This window comes from Pipra filicauda, unplaced genomic scaffold (genome assembly GCF_003945595.2).
Source record: "Pipra filicauda isolate LSUMZ 115617 unplaced genomic scaffold, ASM394559v2 scaffold113_size4260070_pilon, whole genome shotgun sequence".
Taxonomy (NCBI): Eukaryota; Metazoa; Chordata; class Aves; order Passeriformes; family Pipridae; genus Pipra; species Pipra filicauda.
Window position 1 is genome coordinate 113,607 of NW_024103585.1, and position 18,161 is coordinate 131,767.

The window sequence follows — 18,161 nt, forward strand, 5'->3', positions numbered from 1 at the left end:
TGGCTTTTGTATTGACAGCTCCCCACCTCTGTCAAAGGTGCTTTTGCTGCCAACATTTTGTCCTTGAAAGGGCTGACCCCCTCCTGACCCTAGAGTGAGCTTGCTGCAGTATCCTGCAGCATACCGACTCTCCTTCCCTCTTGCTTTCATCTTTTACACCATATCAAAACCACACAACGAGCACTACTTGGAACTCTGCAGCAATGCTGTCTAAATGATGACTCTTGACCTACTGACACGTGATATTTTTTTTTTTCATGTATCAGTGTTGATTACTTAATTTCCCATTATTTTTCCCTCATAAATTCTGAAAGTTATTAGTAACCCTGCTGTTTCATACTCATGTAGCCATTTCGTATCTTCAGTGTACGGCACATGATATCCTCTAACACTGTGCTTTTCCTCTAAACCATCCTTGTTTTTTCTTTCCATTAGTCCATTTGAAAATTCAAAATTTTGTTATTCTTGTCTGCTTTGGCTGTGGCATATCAATTTCCTGCTCCTGGCCTTCAGTGCTTGTGAGGTAGAGAGCTTAAAAAATAAAGATGCAGATTTTAAAACTGTAATGTATATTTTTACACATGTCAAAAGATTGAGACGCATGAAGATTTTCCTTTTGCAAGACCTTTTATTGTCAGTGATGATAAAATTACTAGATTGCTGGTTGCGCTTAACACTGATAATGGAGTGAGATAATAAATACTACAAGTGATTTCAATTCAGTAGGTGGAGGGATAACAAGCTCTTGTGACTGAAAGCTGAAATTAGGTAAATTCAGATTAAAAGCAAATTGCTAACAATGTCAATAATTAGCCAGAGAAAGCCCTTGGAGAGCTGTGTTCTCCTCAGTGGAATCCTAAGCCGCCTCCTCTCCAGCTGTGCTCCTCCAAGCTTCCCTTCTGTGCTTTGCAGGTGATCAGGGAAGATGAGCACCCTAATTTAGCGTGGCCTGAAACCTATGCTGCTCTCCTCAAATGTACACACAATGTATAGAGGATCTTCAAAAGCACAATTGTACTAATGAGACTAAGAGTGCTGTCGGGAGATTAAAACCCCACTGTTTAAGCAGGCTCCACTACAAGTTTTGAAAACAACATTTGGGCCATGTAATCAATGCCTTCATTAAAGACATTTTTAGCAAATAAATTTTTATGAAATAAAATCCTTACTTCTATATTTATTTACTCTTGAAAATTTACTTTTAAGCCATCTGCCCTACAGGTTCACCAAGCCTGACAAAGCCCTCACTCCTCGATGTTTACCTCCATTTGCCTGTTTGCATTGGCTGACAAATGGTTTTTTCCATCTGTTTTCAAATGATAAGCATTGTTAGTGCTAAGCCTTCCACCTTTCTGTCCCAGTGGGGTAGTGGCTTTCCAATTACTCTCTCCTGCTGTTGTAAACTGATAAAATTACCACACAGCAGTCCCATGTTGGATTGCCATAAGGGAGCTGGTTACCTGCCCTAGAAAAATACTTTAATTAGTGGCTTTTGAGGTCTAAGTAATTGCCTTCATTTTGCACATCTAGGAAAAAGATGTCTGTCTCCCTACTGTTTTTCTTGACATTAAAATGAGATGATTTATTGGTTTTGATGGTAATTCATTAAAAATAACTGAACTATTGTTGTCCATTACTGTCACCTTTGATTAGTTTAAATGTGGGTATGACCATATTCTTCCTACATAATTTATCTCCTACAAAAAAATTGCATCTCTGAATGTCAAAGGAAATATTCAGACAAAGATTCAGGATTGGCAGAAGAACAAATTTTGTAAGGAATATAAAACTTTCTTTCTACCTCAAGTAGCAGAGGTATGGCCAACAGAGTTTTATGCACCCTTTGAAACACATTTGCCAATGGCTACCCTCACAGCAAGGAAATCAGATAAAAGAAATGATGGGACAAATCCCACACTAAATTAATTATTGTTGGGTGCATAAAGTTCTTGTGAAATTTCTTTACTCCATCCTTGCCCTTCCAGCTGGTATGGAGCTGCAAAACAGGCTCATAGTCTCGATATCAGATTTCACAGAAAATAAAGCACTGAGCTACTTTTAACTGGCAAACAAACAAATAAAAAAAAAAATTAATACATGACTGAGTGATTATTTTCATTATGTAGACAGACAAACAGTTTAAGGATTTACAACCTTTCCAACTATTTTAGTCAGCATGAAATTCAGTCATTGCATGATCATTACAGGCCTCATCCAGCTTCACAGGAAGCCAAAGAAATGATGGCCAGACAGCACTTCAGAGGATTCACAAGAAATCCATGCAGGCATTTACTTTCAGATTAATACGCCTTGCAGAAAGTTGAATACAAGTGGCTGTATTCCATTGGATACAAGTATTGGATAACTGGGCAACATTATCAAAGCAGACCATCACTTAGTCCACAAATGAGAAAATTCCATTTTCTAGACAGATGCCTATTTCTATTTCTGAAAAATCAAAGTTCTTAGACTTTTTATTTTTTAAATCTTTTTATTAAGAAAAGGCTTTTCTTTTTACATAGAAAAGATACAGAGGAAGGTAAGTTAATGCAGTAGAATTCATTACCTCATGTAAGAGCTATACAACTGAATATTAATGACAAAAGTTTCAGAAAACCTAAATATTATAAAAAGCCACCTCCAAAATAAGACTCTGACAGAGCAAGAGTGAAACACAAAAATGAACAACACTGAACAACTGTGGACCACAAGTCTGTAGAAAGACACAGCCAGTACAGCACAAGAGGCCTTGCGACAAAAGGATGTTCCTGCTACAGTATTATGCCTTCAACAGAAAAACTAGGTAAGTTTAATTCTTTAAGAAATCTTGGTATCTGGTGTATCCTGCAATTTATTATTTAATTTTCCAACTTTTCAGAGCTGGAAAGCCTTTTAATTTTTGCTTAAAAAGAAGCTCCAATGAGAGTGTGTCAAATTCTTAAATTTCCTTGTTTTGTCATGTCTTCCAATGGCAATTTTTTCCCAAGGATTATGTGAAGAAAAATAAGACCATGCGAAATATTTAATTCAAAGCTGTGAACTGAACTGAGTACTCTTGCACTGCCATCTGTGACAGCCTTTACTGAAGCTTGCTCAAGTCTACAGAGCTCTGTCACAATACCTTCAAGGCACCTTCCTGTAAACTCAGGCAAATTCACCAGCACTCCGGTGATGGCAAGGTTAGAAATACCATCAGGAAGTAAAATCATCTCAGAAATGGGTATTGTGTAGATTAGAAAAGTATATGGGGAAAATAATGAAAACAGACACTTGGATGGCAAGAGAAGACAAAGATTTATTTTTACTGACTTTCAACTGGTATTAAGATTGCTTGAGAGACATCCAGTAAATGTGTAAGACCACCACAGATGTGACTACATAGGTATATTCTGTCTATCTTGCTACCACGCCCTCTCATTATAAAGGCACTAACTATAAATAGTATGAAAACAAACAGATAAAATGCCAGAACAAAAAAGGATTGCTTGTATGGACCTCTATGTTTATGTTTGTATACATTCATGCTTTAAATGTACAATTTTAAAATTAATTTATGAGATCACCTTTATTTTGGCAGTACAACTGATAAAATGAAACATGCAGACCACACAGCTTGACAAAACTCAGTGCATAATTTTGTCAGAATGAAGCAGTTCTTTATCACCCCTTGTGAGCTGGGAATACATTCATATTACAAGGCAAAAAAACTCCCACCCAAAACAGATAACATCTGGCTTCTGTTTAATTCATCTTCTTTTCCACATCTTCTCCAACATCTTTGGATGGTAAAATCTACATCTGACCACAGGTTAAATTGGATGGTTATATTTTAACAGTCTTCATAGTGCAGCAAGGCAAGACAGAGCTGCCTGTGTTCACTGTTCTATCTCCAGGCTGTCCATTTTCAAGTCGGGTGGTTTAAAGCTAATCACTTCTTCATAGGTAAGTTCTGTAAAGGTGGGGGGTAAGGGAGACAGAAGAATTAGGTGAAATTCTCTTAAAAAGAAAAATTCCAGATAAAACAGTTCTATATACTCATGTGACTTTCACTTTGTATTTCCAGCCTTTTTAAGAGTCCAGATCCAAAAACAGACTGAATTCACTAGGAATCCTTCTCTTAACCTCAGATTGCAAATTAGACTCACAAATACTGTTATTGTACAACATGACTGTCCCCTTCAACTAATTACTAAAACACAAAGGCCCTGAAATGGAAACATCAATTATGCTGTCGGATGACCTGCCAAAATGGTGTAATAAAAGACAAAGTGTAATGCAAAATGGAATCTCTAAAAGCACTCAAAGAGGTTTTCAAATATACACTTTTAACTGTAGAGCATGTTCTTTATCATCTCTCAGTCAATTGCCTTCAACATAAATCATTTGCAATTCTGTGCTAATGCCTTATGATCTCTTTTGTTTTTTTGGGTGAGGAGTTATGTTTTACCGTAACTAATGTAATTTTAAGGTCCTCTGAAAAAAAATTTTCTTTTGTCTTAGAAGCATGTAACAGTTCTATTTTCATCAAGAAGGGCTTCGCTAGACCATGGGTTCCCTGCTATTTTACTCTGACTTAGGAATAATCCTTTATCTTTTCATGCTGACAGTCACGTCGTGTTGTCTGCCTTGAACATTAATGGAATATGTCGTCAGTGGTTGCCTCTTACGTAATTTCTCAAGTTTGATACCATATTTTAAGACCTTATCCTGTTCACATGTAACATATAGCTAACAATGCATTACTTCAGGTTCTGTTTTCCAAACAGTAATGTTTAGATCATATAAAACTCGTGCCTATTAGTTTGTTTATTAAATAGCTCTGAGACAGCTGCTACACCTGCAAGTGTACCTACAACTCCTCTAAAAAGTAAGTAAAAAATCTTATGCTTGTGCTCTAGTTGTGTTATGCTGTATCATGGTGCACAGTGACCCACACGCCACTTTCAGTGAAGGATTTCTCTGAAAGAAATTATGTGTGCAGAACTGCAGAGGTGAGAGGATTTGTTAGGAGACTCTTTCAGTGACTGAGCTGTAGCTATTAAATAGCATCTGGTAACAGCCAGATCCAGGGAGGAGCTAGAGCAGTCCTGAGTGAACTTGGAGGAAGCCAGCGTCCTCACAGATTGGACACCTGGAACTGTATTAGAAATTATTCTCACTGGCTGTACATTGTATACTTATAAAGCTCCTTACCTGCTTCTTGTGCCAGCTACTCAGCAGAGGTATGTGCAACTGGAGCAACAGCTAAGAGAATGTGTAGCATTCAACTCTGAATAGCATACTTTTGGCCTCTAAAATTTTGAAATACTTTCTAACCGATTAAACACTTTTGTAAGAAATCTATGAGCTTGGGCTGCAAACCTCAGCAGTGTGCAGTGTAGGCCAAGGAAACTCTGAAGCACATAATGTGTAAGACAAAGTGTCTGAAATATCATTTTACCTTGGTGCTAAGTCCCTCTTGGGATCAAGTGCCACTGATTTTTAATTTGAACAGAAAAAAAGAGGAGAATTATGCCATTGATACCTTGAGAAACAGGGTCAATATTTCATCAACACTACAAACATTTTACGCCATCTTACTTAAATGTGGCACCATGCAGTACGTGAAAATAAAAAGTTTATTCCCCAAGATAAAAATATGGCCAGAAGGAAGGAGGAAGCACTGCACATCCTTTGTAATTTTTTAGATTTTTGTCTCAGGCCTTTTTTTCCCCCTTTATAAAGAAGAATTTGACCTGTAGTTCCAGCAAGGACAGTGATGTAGAAAATAATACATGATAAATGTAATGATAAATGATATGATACTGCTCTTCCTAGAGAATTCACCTTCACATTCTCATTTCAGTTTAGAAGGTGTTAAGCTAAGATTGTTCCTGAAATAATTTCAACGGAGTTTCATCACAAACAGAAATCAGCTTTATGATTCGGAAATTGTTAAAATTTCCGGTTTAAGACTCAGTCAACTGAAAAAGCAGAAGGAAAAAAGAAATAGTTCACTCTTAAGTCTAGCAGGCAATTGAACTCAGCTCTAAACAAACAAGATGTATGGGTGGTGCTGGAGGCTGCCAGGTTTTGCGGAAGAGAACATGTGTAAAGAGTGAGCAATGCCAGCCAATCCTCCTTGTTTGTACAGACACAGTAGACTTCTAGAAAAGCCTTTCCAGGGCTTGAGGAGGTTGATTTATTGTATAGAGAGCCACGACCCCACTATTATCTGTCTTTAAGATGTATTTGCTGTAGTCAGTCTGTTTGTCTCCCCTGCAATGCCCAGGATAAAACATGGCACAAGTGGAAAGGCAACAGTAAGACAAGGGAGAAATCATAAACTTAACCACTATGCTAATACATTTTTACTGAACCTTACCAGACTAAAAGTTATAGAATATACAAACAGAAACAGAAGACATTTATTTTATAAAAGACATCTTAAGTCAAGGGAAGACCTTTATTGATAAACAGAAACTGTTAGTTTTCTACAACATTATTCTCAATTTAAAATCTCTAGTAAGGAATTTTTAGCATAATATGTCCCCATTAGACAGTGATGAAATTGGATTGTACTTTTCAGTGTATTTGCAACTGAATGTTTGGCCACCTTACTTCTGTGATACTGCAGTGCAATATGATCATGATGCAAGCATGGAATTAACTAATAAAAGATTGCTGCGGTATTTCTCAAAGAAAGGTTCTGGGGTGTGACTCCTAAGTAAAATCATCAACTCTCATCTCAAACAGGAGCAATAGCATAGTTTAGTTATTAATCCTAATTTCTTAGCTACCTAAAGAATTATTACAAAACACACATCCACGGGGAAAATACTACTTTCTGGTTCTGAAAGAGCTAGACCAGAATCCCAAACAGTGGCACTTGCCCTAGAACACTTACTTCAGCTGGGGATCTGATCTAGAAAACTAAAAGCAAAACAGAATGTGTGATTACCTGGTAATAGCATCAGCTTTTAGTTAAGTTGAAGACTGGTACAGGGAATCTAGTGAGGAGATGACAGAATGAGGGAAGGGAGCAAAGTCCGGAGAGGAAACACAAGCCTTTCCACCCCTCCACTCCCACAAGTACATACAGGGACCTGTTTGCCTGAGGCTTAGAAGTTCAAATTCCTCTGGTTAGAAATGGAGGAAAACTGCAATTTAAATAAGGTTTTGTTCTGCTGCATGTATTAACTGCTGTGTGCAATTCTGATACCTTTCCATTCATCTATGGTTCGCTCCTTATTCTCTATTGACTCGTCGTACAGCTCGGCCTCAGGTTCATCATCCGGATCGTGATACTGGACAAAGTATGGATGTGCAAGCGCTTCCGAGGCAGTAATTCTTTTATCACTGTCTAATATAAGCATCTTCTCAAGAAGATCTACAGCTAAGGGAAAAAGAGAAACACGGTTCAAAGCCAGAAGAGATAATTTAGAAATAAAAAAGAAGGCAACTATCGACACACAGTATATCCTCACTCACCTTAAACACAGTTAACATTACTGGCAAACTCACAAAATTCAGGCAAGGTAACAAATAAGTTTTGAAGATTTTATACTGTGAGTACAATTTTCAGAGCTGAAGGAAGCTTCTGGTTTGCTTGTGGTATGCACAAAAGTTCATAAGAGTCCCTTTGAGATCTGATTCACCTCTTCAGACATCCAAGGACTTAATTCTAAAAAGATCTGTGTGTGTTTATAAGTTAAATACGTGCTTAAGTTTGCAGTGATCAGGATCAAGTTAAGTAACTTGTGAATAATAAAATGTGAATGTGAGATTACTTTTTTAATTAGCGGCACCAATGAAACAATCAGATGAAAACCCCAAAGCAACTTTACAGGACCCAGAATAAACAAAATATGTTTGAAGTTGACCGTTGAAGAATACTACAAATGAGAGATATCTGTAAGGCTGAAAATAGTTTTGTATGGAAATTTTGTCCTAACTATTTAAAATATTATAAAAAAAATGTTAGCACTTTCATAAACATTGGCATTAGTTTTTCCTTATCATATTAATACATAACATGCTGTTGTGTACCTCAGGCAAATAAATCTCATTTTCTGTAAGAAAGTGTTCACAGCTACCTATATTTGTAAGAATAAAATTGGCATTAATACACAGATTGAATTAAGAAATTGTCCTGTGCAGGCCTAGGAGTTGGACTTAATGATCCTTGTGGGTTCCTTGCATCTCGGCATGTTCTGTGATTCTGTGAAAACATTTTAACTCACAGTACTTCCCTATAACGTGCACTTGATGGAACTGACCAGGCGCTGTAGGGAAATGACTCTGGTGACTCATGGCCCTTTGCGATGCCACAAGAAAAGCTTCACAGAAACATCTCTTTTGCACAGGCAGAACCAATTGGTTAGACATAAAAGCAATTGTGCAGGATCAGACCAAGGGTCTGCCTAGCCCAGTATCCTGTGTCCAACAATGGCTCATATATTCCTAGGAAATAATACTCAAAAGGATCATTCAAACAGCTATGCTTCCTGGTATGTTCTGCTTGCCAGCCATTTACAGTTCATGGCCTTCCTGAGCCAGAAGTGATGTCTCTAATCTGGATCCCATGACATTTTTATTTATTCCTGCTATTAGCTGGCTTTTGCTTTTCATCCATGGACCGTTTCCACAGGAGATTCCCATAACCTCCACCAGAAACAAAAGACACAGGCTTCATGAAGGGAAAACAGTCTCAGGATGAAAGGTTAAGCAATGCTCTTCTCACTGGTTTGATCAGTACTATATGGGATCATATAGCAAAGGAAGGTTTGTGTTCCTGTATTAGTGAAAAATTTTATCTGTATTAGTCTGAATTTCTTACCTAATGGATTGGCACCACGAAATACTGCTTTCAAATCCTGTTGAGGCATATGTGGAAGAGATTCGATATATTTTCTTGCCTAGGAAAAAATCAATATACATACCACATGCAGAGAGGTTAAATTTTGCTCAATAGTAACTACATTAAATCTAAAAAACTCAACATTATGTTTCTTATACATGGAAAACCTTTACATAAAACCATAATGTATGACTTTGTTTTAAGCAATCACTCCTGTATACTGCACAATAAGCAAGAGAGTTTTAAGCAGGTGTATTTTGGCGTAAGGGTTGTGTGTTAACACTTTTGTTATCACCTGCGCTTACTGGTTTATTGCAAAATATCCCCTGGGAACATATGCATGTAACGTTCAATCAGAAATTGCAACTTAAATCATCTTCCAGTTACCTTCAGCAAAATGGTATCATTCAAACTGCAGCCTTTCCTCCTCTCCTTTTTTTCAACAGTAGCTTCACTAACCAAAGTCTATTCCCCTGGAATAGATTTTCAGATGTTTAACAGTTTGTCTTGTCACTGTGGCTGTGAAAGGTTCATCCAAACTCAGACAGGAAAAGCCTATCTGCACGCCAGATCCGCATTCTGTACTGTACTATACTACAGTACAATACTGTATTATCACAGCTCACATAGGGTCAGTGTGGAGCCTGACATTAAGTAAGCTGCAAATTTCTAGGCTGAGGCAGACAGGGCAGCAAGAGAAAAGGTTGAATGCTGGTCCTAAGGGCTGTGATCAGACAGAACAGGGAATTCTGAAATTGAACAGTTAAAAAAAGCGCAAATGGCTATTTCCAAATCCATAAAAAACCCAGTTGGTATTTGAACAAGCCTTAATCCTTTTAAAACATACTTGTGTTACACAGATGTCTCTCTCACTTAGCAATCCTGTTAGAAGGACACTATCTGCAGAAGGCTAACTAAGCATCCTTGGCCTACTCAAGACAGCAATGGAAATAAAGTGGTTCATACTAAGCAGCTCCATAGCTTCAAGTGAGACGACAGAATTGTGGAGTTACCTTCTGGACTATTAAGAAGTGACTATAAAATACTGTGACATATCACCTGTACAATCCTACAACCACACTTGGGAAACAGATCCTGTTCCCTACACTGTTGTCTCTCAGCCATCATCTTTATTTCTGCAGCTATGACGAACTTATGTAAAGATATTTTAAATCATTACATAACAAAGCCTCTTTTCAAACTGTGTTTAAGAAGGCAGATATATTTACTTTTTCCGCTTCTTGTAAGATGTAAGCATATTCTAACAAAACTCTAGACTGCCATTAGAGACATATTTCAGAGTCTTACTAAAGGAAGAAAGCCTTTATGCACTACATCCCTGACTCTTTAAAATGATACTAGTATTTTCCCTTTTTATTATGGGGGTTGACAGCAGCCAGGCTTTGTTAAAGGATGATTTCTTCTAAGCAGCTGTAGCCTGTCAGGCAGAGGAGGATGTTTAAACACTTAAAAGTCAAACAGAGGCTTTGCTGCACTCATTTTATGCCCCTAAGGTTCATAAAGGCAGCTAACACCTCCTAGAAGACCAAGGTGTGCTGCTCTTATTAGAGCTAAGTCTTCCAGGACATTAGTTTACATATATATGTATGAACAGCAGGGCAAAAGAGAGCTATCACACGTTCTCGCATGAAAGCTATAAATTAGGGCAGAAACAAGGTAGATTTATCTATGACAAATATCTGTGGATTTGTGGATTATTTGTTTCTCTATGGACATCAATCAATATCACTAATCCAAACATGATTGAACAAGATACAGTGAAAATTACCTCCAACCTTGCCCAGAAGTCCTTTGAAAACAACATAGACCTATCAAAGTATACTTACCAACCTGTCCCCTCTGCTTATATATTCACCACAGAAACCCAACCAACAGAATCCAGATGTTTAAATTACTCTGAAATACAAAATACCTCAGTAACTTGTGCTGAAACATCCCATGTGGCTGATTGTTCAGTTTCCAATTCTTTAATCCTCTAGTTATAACTGAAAATAGGCTTGACATTTCAGCAAATCTCTGACCTTGCTGTTAGAGGAATGTTACGAATTGTTCATGGCTGCAAGCTGCATTAAGAAATATCTAAACAATAAGGCAAAACTACATGGTAAAGAAGAGCTACAATGAAGGAACCTCCTTGCAAGTGGCAATTACCTCCAAGCAAGGTATGCAGCTCCTTTGACATTGCTCCTCTAACCAGGCAGCAGCAGCCCAGAGGTGACCTAGCAGCACTCCCATTCATTAACCTGGTTTTTGTATTCTCCCTGTGCTTTAAAGTTATAATTAGTCCCAGCAAACAGTTTCAGGACTCCTGTAGCTCACTGAGGTATGCTCTGAAACACAACAAATTAAAAGACAAAAGCAGATACTATTTCCAGTAAATAATTAAAGTGCTTAATCCCATGATCAAAAGTTCAGAATCTTACTAGTTGTGGGTAAATCGCACATTTGTATACACTACTCTGAAAAACTGTAGTATCTTAATAACAATACACAAAGGCTACATAAGGACCTACAAGACTATAAAAGGACCTATGCTTAGGACAGCACAGTATGAGATTTGCTGTTTGATGCAGTCCCTGGCAAAAGGATGGATGCTTAGTTAGCCTCCTGCCCAGCCATTCCCAGGTGCTGGGTACCCAAAACCTCTGGGACTGTGCTTTGGCTGATGAAGTTTCATTATGTATGGACCTTCCAGAAATATAGCATTGTTCTGGCTCTCCTACTGCTCCTGCTTACTTAACCCACTAATGTACTCATTACTAAGGTCAAAGGAAACCCATCAATATACACACAAGGTGAAAAATAGCTATTAGTATTAGTCCAAAGTGTATACAGAAAAGGTGTAAGATAACAGCTGCAGCTAGGGAGGTATCTGCATGCTCCTGTTTATCTGAACTTTTACACTGTGCTCATCACCTGTCTTTATCAATCAATACCACATGTCATTCCTCAGCTGGATATCCACGGTTATTGCTTACAGTGAATCCTTCAAGTACAGCTTTAGCAAAGAAACAAAGTAGAAATTGTTCATTTACTAGATTACTATTCTAAAGAAGTCACATGCAGATTTAAAAAGCACACTCTTAAATACGGATGTTATCAGGGAAGTAGACCTCATGCAAGGATTCAGAGACGAATAAATATGATTTTCAAATCAGGGATCTAACTCATGCAGAACACACATTATTGGATTCTGATATCTCTGTTTAGAATCCTTACAACAATGGAAACTATGAAAATTACAGACATCAGCTTTAATAACAACAATATAATGCTCTGAGCTGAGCATGAGGTTGAATTTTTTTTTTATTATAAGAATAGTAACAAATTAAATGATCATCAGGACTATTTGCTTAACTCCTTTCAAAAACTGAGTACATGAGAACAAGTATTAAAATTAATCCAGCTGACAGTCAAGGGATCTGGATACCTCCAAAAAGAACTTTTTTTTAATGGTGGCATTCTAGCAGCAAAAAACAGACAATTTTAAGGTGTTTCCTCATTTCCAAATCAGAGTATCTGTGTAACACAGTCAGTGACATATGATGCCAATTAGGGAAAGAATGTCAGTTAACCAAATGAAGCTGTGAACTCACATGTTCTGATGATATCTTCTTCAGAAGTTCAGAACTGGGTGTGCCCACAACTTCCATTATTCTCTTTAGTTGATCGATATCTTCATTATTTCAGGGAAATAAACAGCATATGGTCCCTCTGGGTTTAGACAATTAATGAGCTTCCATGTACATAACTAAGATGTCTAAAAGTATTCAGCAAGAAAATTCTACCACAGGCCATGGAAAGATACAAATTCATACCTGCTTAAGCCTAGTCCTGGAGTATCAAATTCTCTACTGTACCAGATTAATCTGTCAGGTACGTCAGCTGCATGAAAAATATTGCTTTTCTGTCCTAGTTCTCAATTTAATATTCTTAAGCTTAATCTTAATAGCACATTTATGTTTCAGCAATCTGAGGGATTTCTGAAGATCAGTCTAGTATGATAAAGCATGCAGGGCTAGATGACTAATCTTAAGACTGGCGAGTAAAAAGTTCTTATTTTGTAGCTTTAAAAATCTGTTTTATATTGTTCTCAAGATTAAAACTTTGAAAATGTTCATTTCTCATTGTCATAGATGACCTGTATAATACATCTTTTATAGAGACTCAAGGTTATTTTACAGCTTTATTTAAATTGATGTAATCATACAACTACAGGCAATAATTTAAAACAGAAAAAAAAAATCTGAGTTCTTGAAAACTAGATTTGATTTTTCCAAATACCATGTATCATGTAATAAAACAGTCTGGGGGACAGTCATCTCCACATGAGGAACACCTGGAGAATGCCTGTGGTTACAACAGAGTCTAATGATGCTGAGCACAATAGAAAGGTCAGCAGAGAGACTTGGTCTCAAGCTCTCTTAACAGTATTCCAGGCAATTCTAATGTCATGATGTTTTGCACCTGGCAATAGCTTAGTTTTAGCAGAAGTATTTGCTTTTTGAGGGGTTTTGGAGTTGCAAGAAATGCCAATATTTAGTACAGAAGAATGTGCCTTTGTTTCTTATATTAAAAGCTTTTCTCCTCTGATGCAGTTGTTTCCTCATTCCTTACTACGTGTTTTTCTTCAGCTTTCTTTTATTATTTTACTGCTCTCCTCAGCAACATCTCTTTTTTTTTTTTTCTCCTGCCAGTACAGGAAACGCCAATGGAAATCCCTGATGCTCCATCAGGGACCACAGCACAGTGCTGAGGAAAAGAGAGGGTTTTGTTGCTCCTGTGACATTTCTGGAACTTTCTGACTTTTTTTAATAACAGGACACAGTAGGCCAATTAATTTACTTATTATTTAAAAGTTAACTCATTTGCATTTTAGGAACTTCCAGTCTAAAAGCAGTTCTATTTTTAAAAATCGTATTAGCTGATGAAAAAATAGTGCCTTTACTCTGCTTCAGTTCTAGCATGTGTTATTTCAATAAGATCTACACATGGAAGAAGTCTACTCTGTTGTAACTAGTTTATTATTTAAATACAGATACACAACAAAGAATAAATGTAACTTATTGTTGGAACATCTGTTACTGGTTTTTATCCTAGCAGTGAGTCTCATATTCAGTTGTCATATACACACTGAACTGAAAGATTAGCAAATTGTTTACTCTTTTACCAGTTTGTGACCTCAAAAACATTTCCATAGAAGCACTCAATTCCTTAGGAAAAAAAGGAAGAATTAGAGAATATTTTTGTAGCTGCATTTTAAGTTTTATACTAAGGATACAATCATTTCCTGGAAATAGAGCCTTCCCTTTCAATAGCTCTGCCATGATACATCCGACCGACCATATGTCAACTGCCAAAAACAGAGAGAGAAATGTGTACAATGAATCAAAGTGACCCTTAAATACAATTTCCTCTTGGTTTAAAACTATCACTCCATCCAGCTGTAGCAAAATGCAAGCCTTCACAATTTACCTGTTTGATTGTAGTGCATCCAATTTAACATAATTTCTGGAGCTCTGTACCATCTTGTTGCAACATATCCAGTCATTTCATCATCAGTTTGTCGAGCTAAACCAAAGTCTAAAATCTACAGAATAAAAATAAAATAATAATTTTTAAAAATCCCCTTTCACTTTTGTTATAGGCCCTGATTTTCCCCATTTCTCATTTCTGAGTTTACCATAGTCCCTCACTATCGGTGAAGTAAAACAGGAGCACTCTGCAGATGAGCTCATCTGCTCTCCCTGCTGTATCCCTGTAGCCTAGGGGTCTGCATAAAGATGCTTCCACTACAATGAGCCTGGCCCTTTGTTCTCTAAGGTAAACTTTACATTTTCCATTGACATTCATTTGCTAAAAATAAGCACTGTTGCTATTAAAAATGAAACACTGTTATCAACTGGGAATATTTGTGTAAAACGCCAACAGCAAGTGCCAGTAGCCATTTCAAGACCACACAAGCTGATCACAAATCTGCAGAATTTCTGTTGTTTCCCTCTTATGTCTAAGCATTTACCCAAATCACACATCAACCCAATGCCACTAGGAAAGAAACATATATCCTGCATAAAAAGGTAGATTTAAATCATATACCATCTGTTTTTGGTAGAATTTGCACACCAAAGTAACAAAGGAGCTCTGTTTAGGTACAGATAGGCTTGATTGCAAAATGTTCCCCTCCATATGCTTTTCCTTGCTTAGTTTACATTGATGGGAAGTTATTTCAATTGATTTTTTTCTGTTCATCTTTGCTTTCTATTCTATTCTCTGATTAGTCTGTGTTCCACTAATTATGGACCCTAGCTCTAAGAGAGTCTGCTGTGAAAGTGTACCATCTGAGCCTCAGTGCTGTTAAGTCAGTCATGTGAGCTAGCTAGCATCTCTTCACATAAAAATGTGAATAAGACCATTGAATATCTCCTGTGCTGAGATCCAGGATTAGTTATTAAGCTGATGGCTAATCCTTTTCATTGGCAATAAGAAAATTTCAAGAGGTTCATTCAAAATTCCTGTTATAATCCAATTAAAAGACATGAAAAGCCTAAATAAAAATATTAAGATATAAATAAGACATTAACATCCTTATCTATAATATACTTTAAAAGCATAATGTATTTCTTAAATAGGGAAAGAAAAATATATGAGGCAAACGAGGCACAAACAATGGCGTGAAGCTTAAACACTAATGTTCTTATATTTATAAGAATTTTTGCAATATTTTTCCCTAACAGCTGATCCCTTCTATCAAGTATTGTACACACACATTTTCCTTCTTTCTGTTCCTAGTTCGTTTTTGTTCGTACTTGGAAATATCTACTAGTTTGTTCTATTAAAAATATTTTGAGGAAGTAAAGCTATATATATAAACAAAGCAGAGTGGTGTAACAAATGCTAGGCGGGGAGGTGCACAGATAGCACAATAATAGAAGAAAAGCAGTAAAAATCTCCTTTACTTACAGTACAAAAATACAGCACACATTTTAGAGTGCATGATCAGAAACAGATGACCCATAAAATTTCACAGATGCTGAACATATATGCATGAAGACATTAAAGAGATAATAATGAAACTTGCTGAGCATCTGCAAGTGTCACTGAACCAAACAGGAACTACAGTTTCTCACCACAAATCCGGATTAGTGCAAGAACCTAACTGCACTACTCTTATTCGCTATTGTGATTTTTTGCTGATCTTGTAGTATTTGGAGTCTTTTCTTAAATCCCTCGCAGCTGGAATAAAGTGATTACATCAGAGTATTAGAAACAGGGAGAAAGACGTTTCTGGCTGTCATGGTGAAATGCTAAATTTCTCATTCTTAGGTTTAAAGGCTTAGAAAGCTACAAGACATCTTTTCCTTTTCCTGAGTCTCATGCTTATTATGCAATATTGTATCACATGGACACAGAAAGAGATGTATTTATTTAGATGTGTATATTAAAAATAGCATCTGAGAAGCATGGATTACAGGGTTTTTTTTGGTTGGTTGGGGTTTTTTTTAGTTGTTTTTTTACTGCCTATAACTGGTAATACCGATATATTTTTTGCCATCATTATTTAATTTGGCTTATATGTTCTACAGATATAAAAATGAAAGTTTTTGTAAGGTTTCATCTAAACATGGCAGATGCAGATACATATCACAGGTCAGGCTTCCAAGATATACTCAGTTAAGTACTCACTCATGGGCCAAATTACTAGCTATTATTAGCTAATTATTACCCCCACCATCTGTGGGGTATATAGGGATGAACATTTTGCAAAGATTCTTACATTCATATTAAATTAGCATTTGGGAGAAAACACATGTTCATGGAAAAGGTTTTTCTATGCCAGCGGAGGAACAATAGCAAACAGTTGAAATTAATGGATTCAGAAATAAAAATGGTAGCTAATGTTTTCTCAGAAAACTGTCATCTTGAGAGCTTTTTTTACAACATTCTTCATTACAACAACATGATACTTACCCTCAATTCACAGTCTTCATTTACGGCTAGGTTGCTGGGCTTCAGGTCCTGTGGCAGAACACAGTTAGTCAAGTACTATTTTAACCTTTTAAAGTATATTGTAACTATTTCTTAGTAACACACTTGATGCACAGAAGGACACGTTCTATTCATTTTTATTACACCAATGAGTGAACTCACCCGGTGGATGATTCCGGCTGAGTGAATATACTGTGAAACAAAAAAGAAAAAAAAAGGTAAGATTTGAATTTAGAGGTGAAGGGAGGTAGAAGTCACTTGTCTTATTCTTTTGTTTCTGAGACTGACTTTTATATACAGAAAATACTTACGTCACACCACATTTTCAGATCAGAGGTATGTCAAACTTCAAAACCTTCCTGTTTTGTCTTATCCAGAACTGGATATTTCAAGAAAGGTAACCATGAGTTACTAGATTCCACCACAAAAGAAAGCACTTGCAGTGATTCTTCCGTTGAAAATTTCTTCCCAATCCGGAATTTGTTCCAGTCTTAGCTGGAACATGTTGATCAGCTAGTGTCTCAGTGAAGTCACAGTATGGGAAGGTGACTTAACATCATGTAAGAGACCAAAATACCTACCTAGACCATAGCATTACTTCAGGTTCACTTTCAAAGCAGAGACTCAAAGCAGTATTTCCATGGCTATTTAGTGTTTCTGCTATTTTACATAAAACATTTAAAATCGAAGATTGAGAAAAGCTTATTCTGTCATTGCCTATCATTCCCTTGTCAGGATTAACAGCAAATTTATCTATCATATTACTTATCAACATCAGCAAGACCTTGAAAATGTTCTGTTTCATTCTCTAGAGGTGAATTCACCTTTTTTAGGAGCAGTGATTATATGCAAAATCTGTATAGCAACTGGGAAAACCCAAAGAAAACACAAGGGCATTCTCCGTGTTCCAGACCTAAGCACTGTTTATCAGAAGGCAAGGCCACCTCTCAGTGCTCCTCACAACAGCTGTGAGCGGCTCAATGAAGATGAAACCAAACTACTGCATGTGACAGAAGGGGCCGTGCCCCTGCTCTGCTGAGACGACCACAAGAGCTCCTCTCAGTGCCACCAAGCAGTGGTCTATCAGCCAGCTCAGAAGCCTGGAAAACTGCAGCTCCACACTGACACTGATTGCTCATGCGGCTTCTGCAGGATGCAAAGCCTGTGCTCCACACTGCTGAACACACCTACCACCACCAGCAGGCCCAAAGCATACTCAGGTATGTGAATACGAGTTGCAGTGACTCCAGCATAGATGTGAGGAGATATACATGATATACATGATCAAATGTTCTCCAACTGGAATTTCAATTCC

At 37.1% G+C, this 18,161-nt stretch overlaps 1 protein-coding gene across 1 annotated transcript in view; it reads right to left on the reverse strand.

Moving 5' to 3' along the window:
- Positions 1 to 2,471: 2,471 nt before the first annotated feature.
- The window catches only part of MAPK11 (mitogen-activated protein kinase 11), a 32,967-nt gene continuing 17,277 nt past the window's right edge, over positions 2,472 to 18,161 (reverse strand). The window contains exons 5-12 of the mRNA XM_027742596.2: positions 17,009 to 17,038; positions 16,829 to 16,876; positions 14,336 to 14,450; positions 14,142 to 14,213; positions 12,457 to 12,536; positions 8,819 to 8,897; positions 7,202 to 7,375; positions 2,472 to 3,949 (exon numbers count right to left, since the gene is read on the reverse strand). Coding sequence (XP_027598397.1) covers positions 3,876 to 3,949; positions 7,202 to 7,375; positions 8,819 to 8,897; positions 12,457 to 12,536; positions 14,142 to 14,213; positions 14,336 to 14,450; positions 16,829 to 16,876; positions 17,009 to 17,038 — 672 coding nt within the window. The 3' untranslated portion in view covers positions 2,472 to 3,875. The remainder of the gene's footprint in view (positions 3,950 to 7,201; positions 7,376 to 8,818; positions 8,898 to 12,456; positions 12,537 to 14,141; positions 14,214 to 14,335; positions 14,451 to 16,828; positions 16,877 to 17,008; positions 17,039 to 18,161) is intronic.